Genomic DNA, 27,079 nt, shown 5'->3' with positions numbered 1-27,079 from the left:
GCACTTGATAGCCTGCTGAGCTGTCACCCAGCCGCGCAGCTTACAGGGAACTTAGCACTAGACCTCACTCCCCTCCCAGAGCCTGGGATAGAACCCAGGAGTCTTGACTTCCAGCCTCCTCTCGAACCCACTTAGACCCCACACCCCTCCGTGCTGGTGCGCAGTGCAGTGAGGAAGAGCCGAACACACCAGGGAGTCTAAGAAAATTGGTGGTTTATTGATGACAAGTTGCAGGCCATTATACGATACAAGCCACAGAGACAGGTTCTTGCCCGGCCAGCTGGGACAGACTGCAGCACAGACAATTGCCCTCACACTCCAGGGGAGCAGAGGCAGCTGCTTTGTACCCCCCCCCAAAGAGGACAGATGCAGGGAGTGAGCCCCTCACCACAGAACACCCCCTGCTGAGTCACAGCCTCACCCCTGCAGGGATCCCCCTCTGGGTGATGGGTGGAGCTGGGGCCCCTTCAGTCTTTGGCCTTCCTGCTGGGGCCCCTTCAGTCTTTGGCCTTCCTGCTGAGGTGGCTGGCACTGGGGTGTCTCAGGGCAGGTGGGGATCAAGGCACCTTCTCTGCTGAGACCCACCAGCTCATTACACACATGGGTGCACCAAGTGGGACACACTTCCGCCCTGCGCAAAAATGAGGTCAGATGGAAACAGGCGCCCCCTAGAGGGGAAAGGTCCTGTGTACCATTCCCCCCCCCACCCCGAGCCAGCTACTCACCTAAACTAATGGGGAAAGGCTCTGCATCCCATCCTGCCCTGCCCTGAGCCAGCCAGTCCCTGTCCTGGGCCACTAGTTACACACACAGCTAGTTAATGCATTACAAGTGGTGCCCCTCTCACCCCTCCTTCACACACAGCTACTCAAATACAGATCCTTTCAAGGTGCCACCGTACCCCTCTCTGCCTGGGGCAGAAAAGCATCTCCCCAAAGAGGCTCTGACTCCTCCTGGTCATGAATGAATCCTTGATACTTTCCCATCCACCATGAGTCAGGATCTGAGCCTTCCGTCCCAGCTCCTGCAAAATCTGCACTCCTAAAGAGCTGCTCTGCCCCAGAGGTGGCTGCATCTCAGTGCTGGGTGAGCACATCTTTTGCTGATTTGCTGGGCAGCTGTTACCCATAGGTGGCTGCGTTTCAGGAAGTCTCACCTGAGCCAGATCGTTTAGACTGGAAGCTTTTTGAGGCAAGGAGCATCTCTGACTACACCTGGGCACACAGCGAACAGCACAACGTGGTCCTGATCTCAGCTGCGAACTAGCTACTATTGAAATACAAATAATCATCGGCCCCCGCGTAACCCAGGCGAGAGTATTCCACTGCATAGTGATCAGGCTCGGCCGTATGTTCTCGAAACACTAACCCAGTCTTGCTAAAGACTCCCTGCGATAGATACCCTCCCCCTTGGGAAGCAGCTCTGAGAGTGAATAGCCCATTCTGTGGAAAATCCACACCTTGCCTCCACTTGGAATCTGTCTCGCTTCAACTCCCGGCTGTTGGCTCCCATGCCGCTGCCGCCAGCTGGACTGAAAAGCCCTTGGGTGGCAGACACCTTTGGCTGGGTCGGCATTTATGTTGAGGGGGCTTCAAAGGCCTGAACGCAAACTCAAGGGGGACAGATCTGGAGCCGCCTGCAACAATTTAAGTAGCTCACCATCTGGAATCCAGGGCGTAGTGTTTACTGTCCGTAAATAAGTTCCCACCACCGTGAGTTTCACCTGTAGGCCGGTTGCTGTTCTAAAATTTGTTTCTCTCTTGCTGTGCTTTGTTCCTACTGTTAACATCAATCAATCCTTTGGTTTCGGGTCAAGGTGCCCAACAGATTGAACCTCGGGGGCTAACTTCCATAGGGCCTGCCAGAGAAGCAGAGCTGATTCTTGGGGTGTCGTAGCCCGGGAAGCAGGCTGAGAGTGGGAGAATCGGGGAATCCCACCCCAGGAAAGGGAAGGGCTCGAGGGCCGGTGGGGGTGCGCTCTGCTCAGAAAAGGAGCGAGAGATGCAGTTAGTCCCAGAACGATGATGGAGATTTCCGACCTGTAAACATGGGAAACGTCAACACACTCAGTTACCCTTGTATTGAGTCCAAAGACTTTAGATTAAAGCATTTCAATCCTCAGGGGACTTAATTGTTAAGTGCCAAAAGCGGAGATCATGCGAGACCAATGTGCCACCACTCGGCAACGGCAGGGAACATGAGGTCTGGATTCTCCTCATCCAAACAGCCCCTGGTGGAAAGTCCTATTTAATTCCCCTCACGGCCACTTCTTGAGCCAATCAGGGCTGAACGATTGGCTCTTCTAATCTCACAGCTGACATCTGAAAACGATACATGACTCAGGGAAGAAACTAGTTCGCTTGAGAATGAAAACCTCGCATGTGCCACAGATACAACTCAGGGAGGAGACAGGGTCAGTTTTGAAAGTCGATTTCCAACCGTAACTGTGCTGTGACATAGTTTTTTGGGTGCCCTAGCCTACTTCCGTGCTTTAACGAGTTCTTCATTGCTCAGAAGTTATTTCCTCGCCTTTTCTTTTCTTCAAAAGACACACGCAATTATTTCATGTTAAAAATAGATCAGGGCACAGAGCAGCACAGCTATGGATGCACCTGATGGGTTACTGAAGAGCGAGTGGCAGAGGGCAAAGAAAGCATGGAGATGCATTTTCAAAGCTGCTGCAGTGGGGTGGAATGGGAGCAGCTGGGAACCGTGCAAGATCTCCTGGTATTCCCAGAATGGAGGCTACTGGGTAAAATTCACCCTCTCATTGAGGAAGCAGAGGGGAGTTCAGTCTCTGTAGCCTATTCACTCATCGGTGTCTCCTGTTTAACACAGGTTAGAACAGATGATCGGGTGAATCCAATGACTTCCACCCCTGCCACAAACAAATCCCAATCGGCGGTGAGGAACTGTAACGGGCCTTCCACAGAGTTCACCCCAGAGCGAGGGGGAGGACTCAGCCCAAAGGGACAGGAGTTGGTCAGTCCTAAACATTTCCTCTGGCCTAGACAAGGGTGACAGGTGATTTCCCAAGAAGATACGCCACTATCAAGAAATCGAGGGGTCATGCCCCCTCAAGCAACCTGGAACACTGAGAAACAAGGCTCAACATGCTTCCTTTCTGGGTATGCATTCATCCATCTAGTCTGCTACGCCACCTCTGTGCTGGCACCAGATCAGGCTGACTGTTCATCTGGCACGGTATCAGTATGCCCTCCTAGAGCCGGGCACAGAACCCAGGAGTCCTGACACCCTGCCCCGCCGCTCTACTGGACACATCACTCCCCTCCCAGAGCTGGGAATGAAACCAGGAGTCCTGACTCCCCAGACCTAATTGACTGGGCCTCACCCTGCCTGCTCTGCTCCAGAAAGCGAATAAACTTGGGTTGTACAAGGCCAAGGATTCTTTCCCTCAAGTCCACTGCCTCTCCCAAGGACTCACCTTGGACAGTCCAATGTGATGCATTTTCATGGGAGCCAGGTGGAAACAACAGTTGTCCCCTCTCCTCCCCTGCCCCACAAAATCAGGAGACAAGTGTGAGAGGAGCCCAGGATCAAAGTGACTCCGGGACTGAGAACCCAGCCAGACAAGCATGGATCCGCCCCCTTGAGTCCATTCTGGAGAGGGAGATAGGGCCACATTATGGAGGGAACAGAGTGATTTTGAGGGAGGGGCCACCCCGTAAATCTGTTGGATCCCCGTTTATGCAATGCCCCTCAGAAAGAGCTGCTGACACCCCCACAGTCCTTTGCAGCCTGTCTCCCCCAATTCTAATCAGACCCCCCCAGCCTTTTCCTCTCCCATTGCAGTCCATAGTGACTTTTTATTATCTATACACTCAAGAGAGATCCCCGTGGGTTTAACCTAGTGGTGGAAATTTACTAGTCCCTGGGTCCAGATCCCCCTGAATGGCAGGGTCCCCTCACTCCTGGATGGGAGGGAGCACCTGCCCAAGGAGGGAACCCAGGGTCTTGTCCTTCGGGACTGCACTGGAGTCTGATGTCTGTGCTGAGCTGGCCCATGTTAGGGGGAAAGATGAGGGTGGTGGGGGTTGTCCCTCATGGCCTGGAAAGGCAGCGGCGTCAGAGAGCTGTGAGATCTCCCCACGCCTGGCCCATGTTGGAGGCCGAAATGGGATCTAGCCGCCTGTCCAGGAAGGCTGGCTGGATGGCGGGAGGGAATGGAACGGATCAGTTCCTTCATGACTGGTTCCAGCGTGCACGGCAGGGGCCTGCAAAGCCCAACCCCTGAGCGTTGGACTAAATCAGGGCACAGCCAACAAGGTGCCCCAGCCCAGTCTGTGGGGAGGGGTGGGTCCCTCGGTAATCCATGTCTGGTCCTGCCCCGGCCCTCCCGGTCCACAGGCAGGCAGGGTCTCCAGGAGGGCGGTAAAAGCCACGGCGCTCATCATAGTCAGGGCATGTGGGTGAACAGCAGAAACCAGACCCAAGCCCCCTGCCTAGCCCCAGTCTGCAAGGAAGCTGGCATGAGCAGCCTCCGGCCCCATCACTCCCAGTCTGTGGGGGTGCGGATGACGAGGGGGGCGGCGTTCTTGCGCCCGGCGCGGATGCCCGGGTAGAAGAGGGGCCAGATCTTCTCCGTGAAGGTGTCCGTGAAGGTGTAGATGTGGGAGCGGTCAGTCACGTTGTAGAAGGACACCCGTCCGGCCTCGTAGTCCAGGAAGACGCCCACCCGCTTGGGCTTGACGGGGAGGTGCAGCGGGGTGAAGGGGGTGGTGGTGGCTGCGTACTTGTCGCCATTCCACAGCCGCACTCGCCAGTAGCCCGTCTCGGGCAGGGCCATGAGTTCACCCTTGCGGCTCACCGAGTCCTTGCAGACGCCCAGGGCCCAGTGCGTCTTGTCGCCCACCTCCACCTCCCAGTAGTGGCGGCCCGAGGTGAAGCCCTCGGTTGCCAGGACGCAGGGGTAGATGGTGAAGCGGCGCGGGGTGTCGGGCAGGTCCCGCAGCCGCGTGTCCACGAACTTTACGCTCTTGCGGTCCTCGGACAGCACCAGGTTGGGGTGGGCCGTCTCAGGGTCCAGGGTCACATCTCCTGGAGGGGGTGAGGGGCCGGGCGGTCAGTTCTTTGCCCCACCCCATATTGCCCTCGGGGTCGCCCCACACCCATCAATTCCACTGCCACCCCTTCCCGAATCCCCCCTCCAAATCAACCCCCCACTCATCCCTCAACCCAACTCCACTGCCACCCCTTTCTCAAATCCTCCCCTCACCCAACCCCCGTCGCCCCTTTCTGAATCCCCCCAATGTCAGCCCCACACCCACTCCCGACCGACCCCCCCGCTCACCCCGCCACACCCTCTCCCAACCAACCCCACTGCCAACCCTTCCCAAATCCCCTCCATGCCAGCCTCACCCCTCCCTCCAAATTGACCCAACTGATCTCCCAACCTCCTCCAAACCAGGTCCCCACTGGCCCCCTCCAAACCAGTGCCACCATGCTCTCAGCTTCATGACTCCCCCACCCACTCCCATGGCTCTCCTTCCCCACAGCACCCTTTCCATGCCCCCATGGCCCCTAACTGCACTGGGAGAGGGGTCGCACTCATTCCACCCCTCCCAGTTCTTGCTAACTGAGGCACCTACACCTCGAGCCAGCAGGGTTTCCACGCCCTGTATGTTCTCCGGCAAACAGGGTGGGAGAGGGACCAGCCCTCGGCAGCCCCACTCACCGATCAGTCTCTTGATGATCTTGCGCAAGACAAAGTACTGCCGCGGGAAGCTGCAGAAATTCTTCTCCAGCTCGATGGGGACCGAGGCCAGTTCCATGGTCTGCACCGTCTCACACCTGATGGGGGCGACACACAGCTAGCACCACCTCAGCTGCGTCTGAGCTCCCAGGACCATGGCCCATGGGGCCAGAGCCCCGGCCTACCCTACCCAAAGTACCTGTCTGCCTGTCGTATCTGAGCGCCGCAGGGCCTGTAACGTAGTTATCCTCCCGGCACTCTGAGAGGAAGGGCAAGGCTGTTAACATGGGGCATTTCAGAGACATTTATTTTGACTCACAAACCCTGCCTGTGCCCAAGACACAGGGCTAGGAAGGGGAAACAGGCATGGAGAAGCCAAACAATGGGCTGAGCCAGCAGCAGAATCTAGGAGCCCTGACTCCGAGTCCCCCCTTCCTCTGTTCTAACCACTAGACCCCACACTCCTCCCAGAGTTCAGGTGAGAACCTAGGAGTCCTGGCTCCCAGCCCCCACTGCTGTAACCCACTAGACTCCACTCCCCTTCCAGAGCCAGGGATGGAATCCAGGAGTCCTGACTCCCAGCCCCACCCCCGCGCTAAGCCACTGGACCCCACTCTGATAGTCTGGTCCAAGACACGGGCTGGCTCAGTTGTTTGTCCTTTCCTGCAGCTCTGAGCCACCCACTAGGCCCCTGCCCTGTTCAGATCCTTTCCCCTTTGAGTGCAGGGGGTTGGGCGGTGCTGTCTTCTGCTCCCAGGGGGAGGGCCTGGGAACGGAGGCCTTACCTTTCCAGGGTGCTCTTTATATCCTGCAGGGGGAGAAAAGAAGCGGATCATGGGAGGTTCCAGAAATTGGTCAGGCAGTATCCGAGCTGCCGAAATCCCAGGGTGGGATAGGTTTCGCATAGCCTGCTCCCCAGAGAGATGCCCCATCAAGGCCCATCCACCGCCTATTCCACGATCATCTCCCATGTCCTGTCCCTCAATGCTTTGCCCATCAGATCTGAAGATGCCCCAAATCAGGGCCCATCTCATCCAGTATCAAAAGGCGACCAGGGTTGGCCCCCTACAGACAGTTCCCCAGCATCTGGCCCGTCCTGGTTTGAGACGTCTCCAGCAAGCAACGGGTCTCCCAGACCTTCCCCCGGCATGACAGTCTCCTCGATGGGCAGTGGCTCAACCACAGAGCTCGTGGTTCAGCAGTGGACTGTCTCGGCTCTTTGCACATCTGCACACAACGGCATTTCAGGGGCCAGTTTTCCCCCAACATGTTGAGGAAGCCTGGGAGATAACGAGGGCCTCCTCTGGATCTGGCCAGAGCTCCAGTCGGAGCCCTGCTAAGATCCTCAGTGGGGCACCTCTAAGGAGCAGAGCAGACCAAGGAGTTGGGAAGTAGCTCGTGAGAGAGAGAGAGGGGTCCCTAATCCTCCCTCCTCCAAACATAGTCATGCTGACCCATCCAAGTGGGACCTCCTGACGGCCAAAGCCTAGTCTACACTTGTAGAATAGCTATGCTGGTTGGGGCTGTGTGTGACTTTACTGACAGAGTTATGTTGGGATTAGGTGGAGGCTGGAACCAGTCTAACTTATGTCAATTTGCTGAAGTGAAATAAGCTATCCTGGTGCGAGAACTTGCAGCCAGTAGAACGGTCTCTGTACTAGGGGCAGACAAGGCCGAAGGAGGTGGCCGGTCCCTTGGCAGGAAGCTCCAAGGCAGAGGTGGATTCTCCAGGAAGCCAGCCTGGTATCTGAGAAGCAAGCTCAGAACAGGCCCCAGAAGAAACTTTTGGGACAGAATGGAAATTCTGGGTGCCTCCTTGGACAGAGCCAGAGCTTCATCCATATCCGCATGGAGATGTCCAACAGTGCCCCTCGGGAGACTCCTGGGTGGGAGCTCCAGGAATTGGATGGGAATTCTGGCTGCTACTTCCAGCCTTAAGAGCTGGAAGCGGCTTGGGAGGAAGCTCTTGAGAACAGAAGCCCCTCAACTCCCCCACTCTGGAAACTCCAGACAGAGGTGCCATTTTGAGCCTCTCTGGAGCAAGCTCTGTGGGTAGGATGGAAATCCATGTGATTGCCCAGGGATTCAGCTATGTCTCGCTGGGTACCAACCTAAGGGCCAGGAAAAGAGGATGCCCCTCAGGGCTCCTCACCTTGAGCATCTCGATGCCTGACTGCAGGCACTTCTCCTCGATCTCGGTGATGAGCTGGTTGAGCGAGAGGCGCTGGTCCGACAGCTGGGCCACGTTGTCCTTCAGCTTCTGCAGAATCTCCTTCTCCTCCTCCTCCAGCCGCCGGAGCAGCACCTGCTGCTCCTCCTCCAGGAACTGGTGCAGCTCCTCGAACTCGCTTACAATCAGCTGCCGACGGCTCTCCACCTTTCTCTGCAGTGGCGGGAAGAGGGGAGGAACAAGCTGGAATCAGGCATGGGGAAAGCCAGGATGGGCACTGCCTGGGGCAAGGGATGAGCACAGGTCTCCCCCATATCTGGCCACAGAGAGGCAGAACAGGGAGTCTCCCCAGATCTGGCTACAGAGGAAGGGAGCAGGGGGTTTCAGGAGGAGGGGGGGTTCCCCAGACCTGGGGTCCCAGGGGTTGGTGTTGCCCCAGATCCAACCAGAGGGATTATCCCAGGTGCATTTGTGTGGGATGTCTCCACGGAGCTGAACAGAGAGGAGCATAGTGTGAACCTGGGTGGGGTCTCTCTATAGGTGGGCAGAGACGGTTATTCTCTTTGCAGAGCATATAAGCAGATTGCTCCACCGGCTGTCAAAATGCAGCCACCTCTGGGGCGTGGCGTGGCAGTTGTGACACCACAAGGCAAAGCAGCAGGATAGTGTGGGGGAGGATGCAAAGGGGAGCCTCATATTCACCTGAAACCAGAGTGCAGGGGGCTCAGGGAGGCAGAATGGAGCCCCCTGAGTTGGGATTTGGACCTCTGGGTCAATGCTCTGACTCCTGAGATAAGCGACAGGAGATCTTCACTCATCTCACACAAGCAGGATTTCCGACATGTCTCAAGGTGGCCCTTGCAGCAGCACGGCACCCCCTAGCTGGGGCATTGAGAGCTAGCACCGAATGCAAGGGGAGAGCGCCCCCTACTGAGGCCTCCCACAGGTCTCCCATCCAAGCTGGGACCCTGCCCAACCCAGCTCCGCAACTCATGGCTGATCAGCACATCTGACCGATGACCCAGCCACAGGTGACAGAGCAAACCCCTGAGCCCCTGCCACCTGCCTTCAGCTCTCCGGGTTTCTTCTCCTCCTGGGATTTGCAGTGGGCAATGTCCTGCAGCTTCCGCTCCAGCGGCTCCAGACACTGCTGCAGCTTCTCCTGGGAGGACAAAGAACATTTAACAAGCTGGATCCGGCCACAAGATTCAGGCTCAAAGCAACAGTAACCAGATGGTCAGTTCCCTGGCATTTAGATGGGCCATGGGGGCACTATGGCATGGGAAAGGGCTTACGGCTGTTGGGAGGCACAGTCAAGGCCAGAGGAGAACCCAGATCCCTGTGGACAGTCTAGTCTCAGTCCTCCCTCATCTAACCCTAGGATCTACTCTCCTCACAGAGCTGGGGACAGAACCCAGAAGTCCTGGCTCCCAGCCCCTACTGCTCTCATCCGCTAGATCCCAATGGTGCTGTGCTCACTCCCCTGTGTGCATCACTAGGACTTCTGGGGGCACATTCCCTGGATCTCAACACTGCGGCAATCTGAGCTGGTTCTTTCCCAGTGAATTGGGGGAGAACTGGTCTGTCCTTCCAGGGACACAGTCGGCATTGTGGGAAGGCACTGGAGGACGATCAGCTCTGCATCCTCACTAGATGAGGGTGAGTGAAAGCGGATAAGGGACCCAGAGAGACCTTCTCCAGCTCATGGACTGTAGGGCACCAGCCCTGGGGAAAGGGCCGGGTGTCATTTCTTGGGCAGCCTCCCACCTTGTACTCCAGGGAGGCGTCGTCCAGGGGCATCACGGTGTGGGAGCGGTGGTCGTGGGAGATCTCGCACACCAGGCAGACGGCCTCCTGGTCCTCCTTGCAGAAGAGGTTGAGCACCTCGTTGTGCTTCCCGCACAAGCTCTCGTCCCGCACCTTGCGCTTGGTGGCCTGCAGCTGCTTGGCGATCTCCACCATGTTGCCCAGCTGCCGGTTGGGCTTGAGGGTGCGGTGGCGGAAGGTCTTGCGGCAGACGGGGCAGGGGAAGTCCCGGTTCAGCTCCTCCCACCAGCGGGTGATGCAGACCCGGCAGAAGTTGTGGCCGCAGTCAATGATGACCGGGTCCTTCAGGTACTCCAGGCAGACGGAGCAGCTGGCTTCCACCTGCAGGTTCTCCAGGGGGTTGGTGGTAGCCATGGTACCTGCAAGACAAGGGGGAATCGCTGTGTGGGAATGAGGCATGGGGGCCTTTCCCCTCCAGGGGGAGCCAGCTCTGATCCGGCCCCTGCACAGAGGGACTGACTGGCTTGGGGGTGGTGGTGGTGGAGGAATGGGACATGGGACCTTTCACCAAACAGTAGGGAGCAGAGAGAAGATCCTACTCACTTTTTGGTTTCACTCCAAAAGAATGGGTTGAGCATTCGCAGCAGGTGGCAGCGATGAGCCAGCAGCCAATCCCAACACACTCCGTGGATTTCTGTGTGTGTTTGGGCAAACGCCGCCCTCTCCCACAATCTGGGCAGCGGTGAGCTGAGGGCACAGAGTGCAGAAACATGGATGTTGTACGGGAAACAATTCCATTACAAAGAGCTCAAACATTATATGATTGTCAGCAGTCCCCGGAGCTCTCCTGCGTTATATAGTGATCAGCTCTGAGGCACCACCCCAGAAGTGGCAGTGGCTGAAGCCCTTATCCATCAGCTGAGGAGGAAATAAAGTTGGGTATTGTTGCTCCTTTGCGATGCACAGTGAAGGCCTGAAAAGGCTAAATTAATTTCTTCCCCTCGTCCCCCCCCCATTAGAAATTCAAGTCCTGTTTACCCTGGAAGTCTCAATGGAAGACTGGAGAACTGGTCCGATTTTATTACAGATCTGAAGCAAGTCAAACCTGATCCACCTAAAAAACAGATTTATACCCAGACTGCTTTAGAAACATCTTGGGGGTTTTGCTGACACCTTCTTATGGACATAGGAAAGTGGATCAGGGGGTCTTTTATCTCAATATCCCATCTCCAACCAGACCGAGCATCAGATGCTTCAGAGGAAGACACAAGAGACCACCCCCACCGTGTCCAATGATGGATAACATGTGCTTGGGTGAGTTAAGGGGTGGAGAGGATGGAAGGAGCTGTGTGTGTCTGTGAGAGAAGCAGCAGAAAGAGCAGAGACGCTGACAGAGAAGGCAACAAGAATAGGCTATGCTCCATCTTGTCTCAGTGGGGCATGGGTGGACTAGATGACTTCTTGAGGTCCCTTTCAGCCCTACATTACTAAGAAAGCTCAGGCCTGCCAGACAAAAGTAGCAGGAACGTGACCCTACGAAAAAGCCCAGAGGGCGCTTTTGGGCAGAGTGCTGGCAGGAGAGGAGCTTGGAGTCATGAACAAAGAGAGTGTTTCCTGTTTGATTCCCCCTTGTGTTCAGGGAAACAAGAATTTGTAAATTAACAGGGACGGCATCAAAGAAACACCTACTCCATCACCAATTTCTCCTCCTAATGGTAACCACCTGCAGAGCTGGAATACTAGCTAACAGCTCAGGTCAAAAAGGGGTAGCAGTTTTCCAAGTCCAGATATTTTTATTACCCACCTAAATGTGCAAACCTGTTTAGAATTCCACTAGCTCTTCACCTCAGCGATTCCTGAGGCAATTTAAGTTCCACAGGCTGGCTGTGCAAAATACAGTGTTTCCTTCCGTCTGTTTTATCATGGTCCGGGGGTTAAGGTGCTGGCCTAGGGTCAGGGAGTTCTGGGTTCACTTACTGGCTCTGCCATAGAGTTCCTGTGTGAACGTGGCAAGCTGCTTAGTCTCTGTGCCTCAGTTTCCCCATTTACAGAATAGGAAAACAGGGACACTGTGAAAATACATACATAAAAAATTGTGAGGTGCTCAAGTACGAAAGCCATAGGGGCCTAAGACAGATCATTTTCAATGTGCTACTTTCCATTTCTTTCAGCCACCTCGCTAGCCTTTTAGAAAGGGAGTTATTAAAAAAAAAATCAATGATCACTGAAATGGGTTTTGGAAATAGCTTCTGCAAATTAAACACGTTTGGGGCTGCTCCACGCTGAAATAAAAGGGGAGGTTTTCGTTATAAAAACATATGACACTAAACTCAAAGGAGTGGAGTCTAATGGTTGGAGCAGAGCCTGGGTTCTATCCCTGGCTCTGGGAGGGAAGAAGGGTCTAGTGGTTAGTGCAGGCAGGACTGGGATCACGGCTCCTGTGTGTAAGAAAGATGTGCAATCTCTGTGGCCCATTCACTCCCTGACCCTTTGCTAAGTTTCCCAACAAGGGAGCTAGTGAGTAGCAAAGGGGCTGCTGTTTTCCGATGCCCTGGCAGAGGTCTGACTGACATCTACCAACTAGTCTCATGAATGCACAACACCTGTCAAACGGGAAGGCCTTTCAGTCACGACTGACCTCAGACTAGGCTGTAGCCAGCGCCCCCTAGGGGGGAAAGGTCCCGTTCTCCACCACCTCCCTCGGCCAACAGTCCTCCAGTCCTTTCACTGTGAGGCCAGACCAGAGCTGGTGTCCCCTAGAGGAAAAAGGGCCTGTATACCATCAGCCAGCCAGTCTCCCTCCCAAAGTTGACATCCCTAACACAGTAAGACCTCCACAGCTACTCTGAGTCCACCAACCAGCTCAATATTGAGGTTGGGGTTTCCAAAACAGCGTAAGCAAGGTGGTAGCTAAATCCGACTGAATTTCACTCCCTCATGCTCCTCTGGAAACCCCAAGTGTTTGACGGAGATCCACCAGACCACCAACGTGAACTTCCCCCCATTCGCCATTTTAAAGCCCTTAGTCCAGTCCCTCTACAGCTCCCCTCTTCCCAAACTAAAATCATGGCGTGAACGTCATTCTAAAATCCTGCCTCCCTCTGGGGGGCTCCAGGGATGATCGGACCTCATCTCAGCCTCTGGGCACCTGTGGGATTGTTCCCCCTCAGATGGCACTCTCAATTAGCGGGGGCTGTCAAGAGAGGATTTGATCGCTTCGCTCTCCAAGAATCACGAATTTTCTTAGGCTCCCTTCACATCAACAGATCATCAAAGCGCCGGAGGCTTGGGAATTGCCAGCCTGGATTGGTCAAAGCATTTGAAGGCCGGCGTGTTGTGAGGTATCAGAACGGTGGTAGGAAGGCAGAGCCTGAACTTGAGCATGGTGCAAGACCTGTGGCTTGAACTAAAGTCAGGAAAAGATAAACGGCAAAGGGCAGACCCTGTCAAAAAGCAGATGCTTGCCGGCAAGTTCACTGTCCGGCACATAACCTTGGCACAAGTACGGTTGGCACTGCTGAAACACACTGACTATATGAACGCATTACAGCAGGCCAGCAAAGGGACACCCCAGCCTAGCACAAGATGGTTTGACAGAAGTGATGAAGGGGAGTGTTTTGTCTGGAACATGAGGAATAAAGGACAAAGACGGGTGGTGAATAGGGATGTTTTGTCTGAAGCAGGAGGAGAAAAGTACAAGGGGAGGTAACAAACGTGTCATGAAACACCACCTAAGTTGTTTATCTCAGACTGTCTATAAACAATAAATCTATAAACGTTGAGGGACCTCGCCGTAACCCTTTGTTCGGCCTAGGGGACAGTGGGAAGCCCTGTCACTGATGAGCTGGGTCCACTGTCACAAGCGTACAGGTAGTAATGCTCCTGTAGAGCGCATGGAGTGCCAGAACCCTGCTTTGTTTGCAATAAAACTGGCCAAGCGCCTTGGTCACTAAGCCAAGTCTGTGGTCTTTCCAGGCAGTTCGATGGAAGTCTGCTGTGCCGTCGACCTGGCTGGAGCCAGTACAGCACACAGAGAGAACACACGCAGCCAACAACTGACAACTCGGGTGACTCCAACCACTGATTTGGTAAGTAGGCGAGCTGCCCACTGTAGGAATCACGATCTAACATGGCAGAAAACCCCAAGTTAGGGAATCCCCTTATCCCCTCTGTAGCGGGGTGATCACCCCGCTCCAGCTCAGAAAGGGTTAAAAGGGGCCTTGGAGAGGGCTGGGGCTGAAAGCAGCCAAGGGCGGCTGATTGGGTTGGCAGTTGCAGGTGTGGCCACACCCAATTAGAGTCCAGCTGGCCCTGATAAAAGGACTGGGAGGTCCTGCCAATGGTGGAGTGGGAAGGCCCTGGCTGCTGGCTAGAGAAGGGTATTTCAAATAGATCAGTGCTGGGGAAGGACAGGCAGAGCTGGGGAGCTCTGGCCAGGAGAGTCCCCAGGCTGAGGCCGTGCTAAAAGGACCTGTGGGGGTACTGACGCTGCAGCAGGGCAGCCAGACCAGGAAAAGGCAGTGGGTCCAAACCATCTTGCCAATGATGAGCGGCCATTTCAGACTACAGTTTGCCCCTGAGGTAAGATGGGCTTAGGGGGATTGGGGTTTTCCAGGGAGGGGAGGACTCCTGAATGTGGGGTACTGCCAGGGGGCAGTGCCCGAGCAAAGGGGCACCACGGGCCGGGAGGGACGTGGGGCCTGAACTAAAGTATGGTGGAGAAAAGGGAGAAGCAGGTGGCAGCAAGGGAGACACTGGCCAGCAGGAGGCGCTGCGAAGCTGGAAGAGCTAATTCCCAGACCAACCAGCAGGAGGCACCACGCCAGTGAGTGCTCTGCCTTCCTACACCTTCCCTTCCAATCCCCAGAGTTATATGAAGTATGGATGCATTGGGTGGCCAGCAAACGAGGTCCACGAGTTCAAAAAAGACAGTGGAGGAAATGTGGCCTGGAATACGTAAAGCGATGGCAGAGACCAAGGCTTTACAAAATAACACACATGACCACGGCTGTTAAATGGTTAAGACAACATGCCCCAAAACTGGCAGGGCAAGTAGCAGAAACCAAAAAACAGTGAAAAGAAGCTACAAAAGCAACAGAGCACGTTGGAAAGCACAGGAACAGAACAGAAAATTGGAAACAGCTGTAGAAAATCTGTAAAAAAGAAAAGTGCCATCCTCTCATTATAAATCTTGTGGGGGCCAATGGACTTCAGGTATTTAGTTAGTGCTTGAAGAATTGGGCCAGAAACGGAAAAAGGTGCTCGGAGCACAATTAAAAGCTGGAACATGGAAAGTTGTAACGGTTGCCGCATTGGAGACATTGGGAATGGCCAAGTAAGTGCCCAGGAGGAAAAAGTAGTGAACAATCCTTCAACACGTCAACCTCTCTGGCCATTCAGTAACAGATTGAAAGGTGGCAATTTTGCAACAGAAAAGCTTCAAAAATAGACTCCAAAGAGAAACTGCTGAACTTGAATTAATACACAAACTAGATATAATCAATTTAGGCTTAAATAGAGACTGGGAATGGCTGAGCCATTACACACATTGAATCTATTTCCCATGTTAAGTATCCTCACAGCTTCTTGTCAAACTGTCTGTAATGGGCTATCTTGATTATCACTACAAAAGTTTTTTTGCTGACAACAGTTCATCTTCATTAATTAGCCTCTTAGAGTTGGTTGGGCAAGTCCCATCTTTTCATGTTCTCTGTATGTATACATATCTCCTCACTATATGATCCACTCCATGCAGCCGATGAAGTGGGCAGTAGCCCACGAAAGCTTATGCTCAAATAAATTTGTTAGTCTCTACGGTGCCCCAAGTACTCCAATCCTTTCACTGCATTGGTAAATCAGGAGAAAACAGTAGGGTAAACAGAGCACCTTAAAACAGTGTTTTTCAAACCGGGGGTTGCGCCTCACTACTGGGTCGCGGCATGTCAGGTGCTGGGTGGCCTTGCTCTGGTCAGCACAGCCGACCGGGATGTTAAAAGTCCGGTTGGCAATGCTGACAGGCTAGTGCCTACCTTTTCCAACACGGTGCTGCGCCCTGGAAGTGGCCAGCAACTGGTCTGGCCCCTAGGCAGGAGACAATGGGGTTTCGCGCGCTGCCCCCACCCTGAGCACCAGCTCTGCGCTCCCATTGGCTGGTAACTGAGGGGGGGAGGTGCCTGCGGGCACGCTTCTGCCTAGGAACCAGAACTGATGCTGGCTGCTTCCGGGGCGCAGTGCAGTTCGCGGTGCCAGGACAGGTGGGAAGCCTGCCTCTGCAACCCCCGGCTGCACCGCTGACCGGGAGTCTGCACCCCAATCCCCAGCCCTGAGCCCCCCCAAACCTGGAACTCCTTCCTGCACGCCAAACCTTTCCTCCTGGGCCCCACTTCAGAGCCTGCACCCCAGCCCAGAGCACTGACCCCCTCCCGCACCCCAACCCTTTGCCACAGCCAAGAACCCCCTCCCATACCCTGAACCCCTCTTTCCCAGTCCCACCCCGCAGCCCTCACCACTCCTACCCCAACTCTCTGCCCCAGCCCTGAGCCCCTAGCACACCCCAAACCTCTCATCCCCAGCTCCGTTGGGTCGCAGCATCAACAATTTTCTTCATCTGGGTCCCTAGAAAAAAAGTTTGAAAACCACTGCCTCAAGCAACATGATCGTCGGGGAGTGGATACAAAAGAATTTCAAAGGGAAAAACTGAGAGGATGAGGTTTAACAACTGGAATCGTAGCATGAATGCATGGAGTTGCTCAGAAACGGTTCGGGGCAGCAGAGAAAGGCGCTCCTGCAATCCATCTGGCAGGCAGACAGAAGCAACAGACACTGGGGGAACAAATTCAGGTTTTGGAAGAGCAGAAAAAGACCCCCATTCTCCTCTCAGAGCCAGGATAAAAACCCAGAGTGTGGGTTCCCAACAGCGTCAACCCACTGAGCCTCCCTCCTCACTCACAGCCAACGATGTAAGCTTCTCTCTCAAATATTTGTACATACCCCTTAGTTTTCCTTTATATCCTCTGTTTGTTTGCTAAACTTGCTGCTGTCGCCTGTACTTTAAAATGACCTCACAGAGTTAACTGATCTCTCTTGGTTCACCTCAGGTCAGGTCTCCCTCCCTTCCTAGGTTGCTCTTCCCCCACCTCCCTCCTCCTCTCTTCACTTTTGCCCTCTCTCTGTTTTAAAAGTTATAGCTATTACAGACACCTCCATCGCTGAAAGAGAGGAAGCAATTGAAAACAAAATGAAGAGAAAACAAGGTAAAAACTGTATTCTAAATAAGCCCATCAAATTAATTATTTTAATCCTTCAGGGATGCAACAGCTGGAATTACTCCTAACTTTCTTAAAGATATGATTGCCAAGCAACAGAAATGCAGACTCTGCTTCTAATCCTAACCACTGACTAATATTTGAAACATGGGTTTTCCTTATTTCCATATAGCAGAGTTTTAAAAATAAAATATAAAAGTAATGAAAACTGCCTATCAAAGTGGGCAAATATACATTTTTATCAATTCTTATTAAAAGTTTTAAAAATATAATTTGCTTATTTAGATGTTTAACTTCTGTTTACCTGTTTCTTTTCTAACATGCATTGCGTTATTATTATATGGAGATATATCGATCTCATTGAACTGGAAGGGACCTTGAAAGGACATGAAGTCCAGTTCCCTGCCTTCACAGCAGGACCAAGTTCTGTCTCTGACAGATTTTTCCCCAGATTCCTAAGTGGCCCCCTCAAGGATTGAGCTCACAACCTTGGGTTTAGCAGGCCAGTGGTTAAACCATTGAGCTATCCCTCTTAACACCTTATCCTGTATAGTTATGAATATAATTCCGGCACCATTCACCTTTAATTGTAAGTTTGTCCTGTATGTCACATATGCTGTTCTGTGCTGTGTGTTGTGTTTTGTTTTAATTTTGTTGCCACAAATTCAATTTTATACTTTTTTATAAGCGGTACCACACTATTTTAATATTATGGTGGGATAACCATCATACCACCAATTTTTATTTTTTGCAAAGCTCAGAAAGGCCTCAATTTTAAATATATGTACATATATTTGTGCCACAACAAATAATGAAATTGCAAACAAAAAAAATGATCTTTTATTCATCACAGATTTTTTTTTCTATTCAAAGGAAAAAACGTAAGGGGAAACCTCAACATTAACATAAAGGTAGCCTTAACATAATGTCAATTTCTTGTTTGGGTTTTTATAAACTTGTTTTCACCATTATTAAATATTGAAATATAGTTATAAGAATGCCATAGCAAAAATGTCAAAAAAAATGTAACAATATATATCATGCCTGGTTATGTTGCAAAGCATTAAAGCTAACCAAACAATTTCACTAGGTTTCCACCTGTGTCTCCCAAATACAATCAAGCAACATGAAAGTTTTATACCCTGCACAGACCTGCATTTAAAATTCATTTTTGGTTTAATTTTTATACTCTTCTCTTTTATATTATACTGAAGGGGAGTAGTAGTTAGTAAAGTTTATGCTTTCAAACAGTTAACAAAGGTGGAATTGAGATGGCAAGCAAATTAACTCTAAAAAGCCTGATAAAAATTCTGTTACTAACTTTTGCTAAAACAAAGTGCTTAGCAGGGGAGAGCTGTACACCTTCTCACAGAAGATTGTTAGCACCCATTTTAGCAGTCAAGCATTATATTATGAAAAAATTGGTAATGCACACATTAAGTAAAGAGGAACATCTATGCAACAACAGCAAAAGTATCTAAAACAGGTCTATTTGCGCTAAAGAATTGGCAAAAACATAACAAACGCATTGCTTTTGTTATAAAAGACTTGGTCCCTATTACAGTGTAAACCAATAACGTTAATCTGTGTATTAAATTTGGGTTATTGAAAACACGAGAAATGTACAAGTGAACAAGCCAAATCTTTACTATGCTACCCAACTTGAGCTGTTTAAGGGTGCATCCCACTGACCAAAGATTCCAGAAATTATCAATGCACAGTGAAGAAACTCCCGGGCATCAAGAAAGAAAAACCAAGTGCTTTATAAACAACAGACTGGTCAAGTACACCTCAGTCTACCATATATGGACAATTAAGAAAGCAATCAGCTAGAATCAACAAATTGGACCAGGTCTAACTGTCATGTAACTATCTTACTGAGAAAAGTGAATTCATGAGCCTGCGGTTTTATTGTGTAAAAGCAACTGCGTTATTGCCATATACTTTGTTATTTGATAATACTAGCATCTTATCAGGAATGTGCACAAGACTTAAGGGCTGGATAAGAGACGATTCAGCAGTCTGAAATCTCTTAAAATACGAGACTCCAAAATCTAGATGGAATTATGGGTTGCATTTCGAGATTGTTTGACTCTGGAGACCAATTTGGAACAGGGACAATATGAAAAATATATATATTTAACAAAACATTAACTATTTTGACCACCAGGCAGCAGAAACTGTTTCTGAACCTGTAATTCATGATATTAAGGGTCTAGCTACTGAAGAAACAGTTACACCACTTACAATGTGCATGACGCTGCTAAACTTTTTAAGCAAACAAGTGAAAATTAACAAACTAATGGCAGCAAACAATCTGAAGGCAAGGGAAAAAAAAAACCCAAATTGGTAAAGAAATGATTTACCCTGCTTATGAGAGTTACATAGTAACTTCCATAACCAACTCATTAGAGAACATACAAAAAAAAGAGAGAAAATTGCCTAACTTTATCAGTAATTCACAGCTAACTAGCTTTGTGCTCAGCGTATAACAAAAACAATTAACTGGAAACAGGTCAAGTTATATGGACACATTCCCTGTTAGCACGTGTCATAATTTGGGGTCAATGACACTGCATTCTAACTGACGCACATGTTATTTAACGCAATCTTGTTCCAATATTAAATCCCTGACACAGCAATACTTGATAACATACTTAATGGAAAAAATCTGTCCACATATCTATTCAAGTGACACCATCATAGGACCTAATCACATCAGCTATACCATCAGGGGCTCATTCAACTGCACATCTACCAATGTGATACATGCCATCATGTGCCAGCAATGCCCCTCTGCCATCTACATTGGCCAAACCAGACTGTCTCCACGCAAAAGAATAAATGGACACAAATCTGACATCAGGAATCATAACAAACAAAAACCAGTAGGAGAACACTTCAGCCTCTCTGGCCATTCAGTAACAGATTGAAAGGTGGCAATTTTGCAACAGAAAAGCTTCAAAAACATACTCCAACTAGAAACTGCTGAACTTGAATTAATATGCAAACTATACTATCAATTTAGGCTTAAACAGAGACTGGAAATGGCTGAGCCATTACACACGTTGAATCTATTTCCCATGTTAAGTATCCTCACAGCTTCTTGTTAAACTGTCTGTAATGGGCTATCTTGATTATCACTACAAAAAGTGTTTTTTTCTCCAGCTGACAACAGTTCATCTTAATTAATTAGCCTCTTAGAGCCGGTTGGGCAAGTCCCACCTTTTCATGTTCTCTATATGTATATGTATCTCCTCACTATATGTTCGATTGTATGCATCCGATAGTGGGCTGTAGCCCACGAAAGCTTATGCTCAAATAAATTTGTTAGTTTCTAAGGCAGGGGTCAGTAACCTTTCGAAGGTGTGTGCCGAGTCTTCATTTATTCACTCTAATTTAAGGTTTCACGTGTCAGTCATAGATTTTAACGTTTTTAGAAGGTCTCTTTCTATAGGTCTTTAATATATAACTAAACTATTGTTGTATGTAAGGTAAATAAGGTTTTAAAAATGTTTAAGAGGCTTTATTTAAAATTAAATTAAAATGCAGAGCCCCCTGGACCAGTGTCCAGGACCCAGGCAGCAAGAGTGCCACTGAAAATCAGCTTGCATGCCACCTTCAGCACACGTGCCATAGGTTGCCTACCCCTGCTCTAAGGTGCCACAAGTTCTCCTGTTCTTTTTGCGGATACAGACTAACACGGCTGCTACTCTGAAACCTACTTAATGGACAGTAATCAATGTATCTGGAAGACAGCAAACGTATAGAGCATTGCACTCAACTACTGGTGTACCACGCAGCAAGGCAAACGTATAGAGCATTGCACCGTGGCTTGTTATGCCAGGCACGTTGTTGATATCACAACTCTGGTATGTAGTCACAATAATTCAGGCCAAAAGAATGGTACAGAAAAGCGAGCTTCTCCTGTTTCCTGCTCAGTGAAACTTACTGCTGGATGTCACCATTGGAGAAGGGTAACCAATAACATGGATGGGCAGTACTGTATAGTAACTGATTACAAAAAATGTATATACGAAGACCTCACTTGTGATGTCACTACTCCAAATTTCTGTTTTATTCCTCATACAGATAGCACTATGGGACACATTGTAATAATGCCTAAAACTATATCCCTTAACCAAAGTCCTGGACCTAACATTCCCAGGCCCACTATAGGGGACTAAGGATCCTGCAAATGAAAATCTAATCAGGCCAAAGGACAGACAGGGCATGAATGTGTGGATGTTAATGTAAGGTGGCCATGTAACAGCCTTTACTCCTCTGGGCCATCCGAAGTTCATACATTATGCTTTTCCGGGATGATGGGTAAACATCCTCCCTGGAAAAAGCTAAAGGGAGGGGGATTATAGTAGGAAGACAGAGCCTGAAGAATAGGCCTGGTGAAAGACCTGAGGCCTGAACCAAAGCCAGGAAAAGTTATGCTATGAGCAAAAGGCAGGCTCTGTCAAAAAGCAGATGCATGCCAGCAAATTCACTGTCTGGTACATAAACTTGGCACAAGTATGATTGGCACTGCTAAAACACACTGAATATGTAAACATATTCCAGCAGGCAAGCGCAGGGACACCCTAGCTGCGCACAAGATGGTTTGACAGAAGTGATGAATGGGGGGTGTTTTGTCTGGAACACGAGGAATAAAGTACAAAGACTGGCGGTGAATAGGGATGTTTTGTCAGAAGCATCGGGAGAAAGGTACAAGGAGAGGTAGCAAACATGTCATGAAACACGTAAAGCGACACACAAGTTCCTTATCCCAGATTGTTTGTCTCAGTCTATAAAAGTTGAGGTACCTTGCCTTAATCCTAGGGGGCAGTGGTAAGACCCGCCATTGACTGAGCTGGTCCTTTGTCATGGGCGTACATATAGTAGCATTCCTGTAGAGTCTATGGGTGCTTGTACCGTATTTTGTCGGCAATACACCTGGCCAAGCACCTGAGTCTGTGGTCTTTTTGGGCAGTTCGATGGCGGTCTGCTCTGCCCTCTACCTGGCCAGAGTCAGTACAGCACACAGAGAGAACACACACGGCCAACAACTGACAGCAAGAACTAGATCTTAATTACCACCCAAAGACACTGAAGAGAAATCAATCTCTTTGTCCATCCATTGACTAATGCACCGTGGGAATCCTGGAACAGCTATCCCCAAATGCCCAGAGCCCAAGAGATTGCTTCTTGGATTGCATTAACACGAGTGTCGTATGTAAGACATGGAAGGTGATTGTCCTGCTCGACTCGGCACTGGTGAGGCCTCAGATGGAGTATTGTATATAATTCTGGGCACACTTTGGGAATGAAGTGGACAAGTTATAAGAGAAAACAATAAAGGGTTCAGATAACCTGGCCAATGAGGAAAAGTTAAAAAAAAAACTCAGCCTGTTTAGTCTTGAGATGAGAAGACAGAAAGGGGACCTGCTAATAGTTTTCAAATGTTAAGGGCTGTTATAAATGTGATCAATTGTTCTCCATGTTCACTGAAGGAAGGACAAGAAGTAATGGGCTTAGTCTGCTTCAAGGGAGATTTAGGTTAGATACTAGAAAACTAAATTAGGAGGGCAGTTAAGTTCTGGAACAGGCCTCCAAAGGAGGTTGTGGAGTTCCTATGACTGGAAGTTTCTAAGGCCAGGTTGGATAAACCCCCGTCAGGGATGGGGTAGGAGGTTAACTTGGTCCTGCCTCAGCACAGGGGGTTGGACTTGATGATTTTTTGAGGTCCCTTCCAGCCCTACACTTATGAGTCTCGCTAACCTTATTATTTCCCTTTGAGATAGCCTATTAAGAATAAAGGTGGCACTGTACAGACAAATGCTACACAAGAGGCCCCTGCCCCTGGGTGCTCACAATTTCCCCCTTACATTAAGGCTTTAGGGGGAAGTTTGTTATTATTTATTATGCTAACACCTAGAGATCAGGGACCCTGGTACAAAGAGATCATAAGAGCCAGTCCCTGACCTGAAGAGTTTACAGTCTAACTAGACAGGACGGGAGGTGGAAATGAAGGAGCAGCCAGAGAATCTGACTTGTCCAAAGTCAGCGGCAGAGGCAGGAGCAGGAGACCTGAGTTCTGATTCCCAGTCCAGTGCTCTACCCACTTCCTATCCAACGTGTAATTCACGATATGCTTTTTTGCCTCCATAGCACAGATTTTGAAGCCACCAGGGAAGGACAAAATTAACTGGGTTTCTGCTCTTTCTTAAAACTGCTTCTTTATGAAGAAGGCAGCCTGCAAAGGGAGTTAGAGGGGTAAAATAAAATAATATTATTTAGAAATCCTGATCTTATTTACCTCAATTTTTTCCTCACAAGAGACTATTAATGGCAGAACAGTTTACACCAAGTGACAAATCTTTAACACAGAACTTCCCTCCTACCTGTTGACTGCGCATTTGAGTTAAGTGGGTGTTACCAGAACAGGTTTTTTTTTTTTTTTTTAAAGTGGATTTCTGTTTAATTGAGTGAAGAGCACTTGTGGTGGAGACTGGGGGGCGGGGGGGAGGGCTCTGCAGTTGCTGGGGAAGAACTAGGGAGGTGGACTCACTATATTGGGAAGAAGAAACAGGAATACCTAGGGCAGTGGTTCTCAGTCAGGGGTACGCAGAGATCTTCCATGAACTCATCTCAATAGTTGCCCTGTTTTGCAACAGGCTACATAAAAAGCACTAGCAAAGTCAGTACAAACTAAAGTTTCATTCAGACCATGACTTGTTTCTACTGCTCTATAGACTATACACTGAAATGTAAGTACAATATTTATATTCCAATTGATTTATTTTATAATTATATGATAAAAATGAGAAAGTCTAAAAATTTTTCAGTACTAGGGGTTGCGACACTTCTGTATTTTCCTGTCTGATTTTGTGAACAAGTCGTTTTTAAGTGAGGTGTAACCTGGGAGCAGGCAAGAGAAATCAGACTCCTGAAAGAGGTACAGTCGTCTGGAAAGGTTTAGAACCGCTGCCCTAGGGATGCTATTTGTCAGCATTGCAATAGTGTAAGGGGGAAGGGCAGGGAGGCGGGGGATGAATTATTGCAGTTGATCTCTGGGGCGGTGTGAAAAACGGAGTCGGAACTGGTAGGTGGGGATGGGATGGGGGGGCGGGGGTACCATTTATTTTGAAGCAGCGAACCCGTGACTCCCGCCAGTGCTCGGATGACACCTGCTGCCCTGCTGGGGGGGGTTGTTTCTGGGGGAGGCAACAGGAGTCTCTGCCCTGATTGTTGGGGGGGGGGGGTTCTCCAATGACGGAGGCAGTGGGAGGGGTCTCTCCTGGGATGGGGGGAGGGGATCTCGCTCCTGGAGCCAGGGGAGGGGTCGGGCTGTCTGGGGGGGGGGCGCCTCTCCTGGGGCCGGGGGTGTCGCCCCCCGTGTGTGGGACTGGCAGTCGGATGCGGGGTCTCTGGCGGGGCGGGGCCCGCTGACGGGGGGTGTCGCTCTCCCCGCGGTTGGCGGGAGGGATAGTTACGGCGGGTCTGACAGAAACGCCCCCGCACTCACCTCCGCCCGCCTCCTCCTCCCGGTGGGGACACAGCAGCCGAGGGCCGCCCCGGTCTGGGCCCAGGGCGGAAGTGACAACACGGAGGCTACGGCCGCCCCCAGAGGAACTGGGCGGAGGTGAGGGAGGAGGGGCGTCCGGTTTCCGGCCACAGAACGGAAGTCCCTGCGCCGACGTTTCACAGGGCTCTTCGCCCTCACCGGAAGTGACGCCAGCCAGCGGCTTCCAGAAGTTGACGTTCGAAGCAGGGAATGGGTCTGCCCCGACCGGAAATGTCCGCGCCGTCTATGTGTGGAATGTACCAATTTCATCCCCCCATTTGTGGAATGTACCAAATTCATACCCCCTGTGTGGAATGTGAATGTACCAAATTCATACCCCCTGTTTGTGGAGCATACAAATTCATAGCCGCTCTTTTGTGGTATGTACCAAATTCATACCCCCTTTGTGGAATGTGAATGTACCAAATTGATACCCCTTGTTTGTGGAGCATACCAAATTCATAGCCCCTCTTTTGTGGCATGTACCAAAGTCATTGCCCCATCCCCGTTTGTGGAACGTACCAAATTTATTACCCCCCACTTTTGTGGAACGTACCAATTTCATATCCATCCTTTGTGGAGCATCCCAAATTCATAGCCGCCCCTTTGTGGAATGTACCAAATTCAAACCCCCTTTGTGGAATGTACCAAATTCATACCTCCCCCTTTGTGGAATGTACCAAATGCATATCCCCCTCCCTGCATGTGGAGCATATCAAGCTGACCTCCCTCTCTCCCACAGCTCTGTGTCCTCTCCCACGTGTGTGTGGGTTTTTTCAGAGCTCACGATGTCCCCGATTGAAATGAACCCCACGGACACCAGGGCTCTGGACTCAGCTATATTGACCCTGCTGGGGGCTGAAGCACCAGTTGGGGGGCGCAAGGACCCGGTTTGCACCATCACCGCCCCCCCCCGGGGAGCGCTGGAGCTGGGGCCCCTATTCGTTGCAGTGGTCACCGCTGGAGCAGCACTTGTACTCGGCGTGGCGCCCAGTCTTCGGGTCGTCCCACGTCAGGCCACACTTCTTGCTATCCGCCTGGATGCAGCCCAGCATCTTCTGCTCCACCTGGTCGCCTGCAAGGGGGGAGGCAGAGAGAGCAGGGGTGAGCCAGCGGCTCCCATCTCGCCTGCACCAGCGAGCTGAGCCGCTGTAGCTTCCCCCGGTGAGATGAAAGGGACACAAGCCCCCCCCCAGTGGGTATGGGGGGGTTGACACAGAATGGCCTGGGTCGTCATGGGGGACTGTGCCTCTGAGGGCTGAGCTTCCCAGACAGAGAGACCAGGCGGGATGCTGCCCGCAAAGCTCTTGGCATTGTGCAGCCCGTTGGGGCAGGGCCCTGAAGAAACCAGAGCGCTTGCTTACGCACTGAGTGATCACATAAGAATGGCCGCACTGGGTCAGAGCAAAGGTCCATCCAGCCCAGTGTCCTCCTTTCGACAGTGGCCAATGCCAGGGGCTTCAGAGGGAATGATCAGAACAGGGCAATTATCGAGTGATCCAGCCTGTCATCCACTCCCAGTTCGTGGCAGTCAGAGGTTAAGGGTCATCCAGAGTATGAGCATAAGAACGTCTATATTGTATCAGCCCAGTAATCCATCTAGCCCAGTCTCCTGTCTTCTTATAGTGTCTGGCAGCAGATGCTTGAGAGGCAATGACCAGAACAGGGTGATTATCAAGTGATCCATCCTCGGTTATCCAGTCCCAGCATTTAGCCATCAGGGGTTTGGAGTAGGGGGTGAACAACACAGCCTGTGTTATGTATAGGTTTGGAAAGACTCTATTTTTATCAGTAATGTCCATTTCACCACACACACATAAACCGACAAAATAAATTTCCTATGACAATTGAAATTTGTAAGGAGTCCGGTGCCACCTTAAAGACTAACATTTATCTGGACATAAGCTGAGGCTTTTTACCCACGAAAGCTTATCCCCAATAAATCTGTTAGTCTTTAAGGTGCCACCGGACTCCTTGTTGTTTTTGTGGATACAGACTAACACGGCTATGCCCAGATACTTGAAATTTGTAGACAGTCAAAGTAAGAAAAATACTGCTTACGAACTTATCAGAGTTTGCTTTAAGGCTATTTCTATTATACGTTTCGATATGTGATGTTGGCAATTTGTGTTTTATGGTTTATAAAAGCGTTAACTTTTCAGATCTCAACAACTACTGTCAGGAAATAATTATTGTCCAAGCCCTCCCTTATTGTCTGAAACCTCTCCAATTTCCTGCAACTGTGAAAATGTAAATCAATAAAAATTGGGGGGAAAAATGTTGAAAACCCCAACTTTTGCCCAGTTGTGAAAATTTACATAGATATACAAATTCTTAAAAAATAAACATTTGTCAAAATGATAAAAAATAAAAATTGCAGTCTGCCAAGCTTAGTTATACAGGAGTCAGCCTAGATGAAAATAAGTGTGTGTGTGTGTGTGTGTGTGTGTGTGTGTGTGTGTGTGTGTGTGTGTGTGTGTGTGTGTGTGTGTGAATGTGTCTGAGTAACTGAGAGACTCGGTAGGGCAGAGACACTGGTTTCAGGGCCTGGGCAGAGGACCTGCAGGGTCCCCATTGCCAACATGCATGTAAGAGATGGGGTGCACCTG

General features: G+C 50.5%; 1 protein-coding gene across 4 annotated transcripts; it reads right to left on the bottom strand.

Moving 5' to 3' along the window:
• Positions 1-196: 196 nt before the first annotated feature.
• Positions 197-24,567, bottom strand: LOC115640764 (E3 ubiquitin-protein ligase TRIM39-like). 4 transcript variants are annotated; one of them, XM_030543746.1, is made up of 8 exons: positions 24,420-24,567; positions 10,254-10,397; positions 9,651-10,069; positions 8,950-9,045; positions 7,866-8,096; positions 6,499-6,521; positions 5,696-5,811; positions 197-5,058 (listed from the first exon to the last, which is right to left on the bottom strand). In XM_030543746.1, the coding sequence occupies exons 3-8, from the start codon at positions 10,062-10,064 to the stop codon at positions 4,511-4,513; spliced, it is 1,428 nt and encodes a 475-aa protein (XP_030399606.1). In that variant the 5' UTR covers positions 10,065-10,069; positions 10,254-10,397; positions 24,420-24,567; the 3' UTR covers positions 197-4,510. The 4 variants fall into 4 exon arrangements, with proteins under 4 accessions (XP_030399606.1, XP_030399603.1, XP_030399602.1 ...); XM_030543743.1 differs by having other exon boundaries at positions 24,432-24,567; XM_030543742.1 differs by lacking the exon at positions 24,420-24,567 and adding an exon at positions 16,210-17,040.
• Between the last annotated feature and the right edge of the window lie 2,512 nt (positions 24,568-27,079).

The sequence above is a fragment of the Gopherus evgoodei genome, unplaced genomic scaffold (assembly GCF_007399415.2).
Source record: "Gopherus evgoodei ecotype Sinaloan lineage unplaced genomic scaffold, rGopEvg1_v1.p scaffold_32_arrow_ctg1, whole genome shotgun sequence".
Classification (NCBI taxonomy): domain Eukaryota; kingdom Metazoa; phylum Chordata; order Testudines; family Testudinidae; genus Gopherus; species Gopherus evgoodei.
Note: the sequence above shows the minus strand (reverse complement) of the source record. Positions and strands in the feature narration are given on the sequence as shown.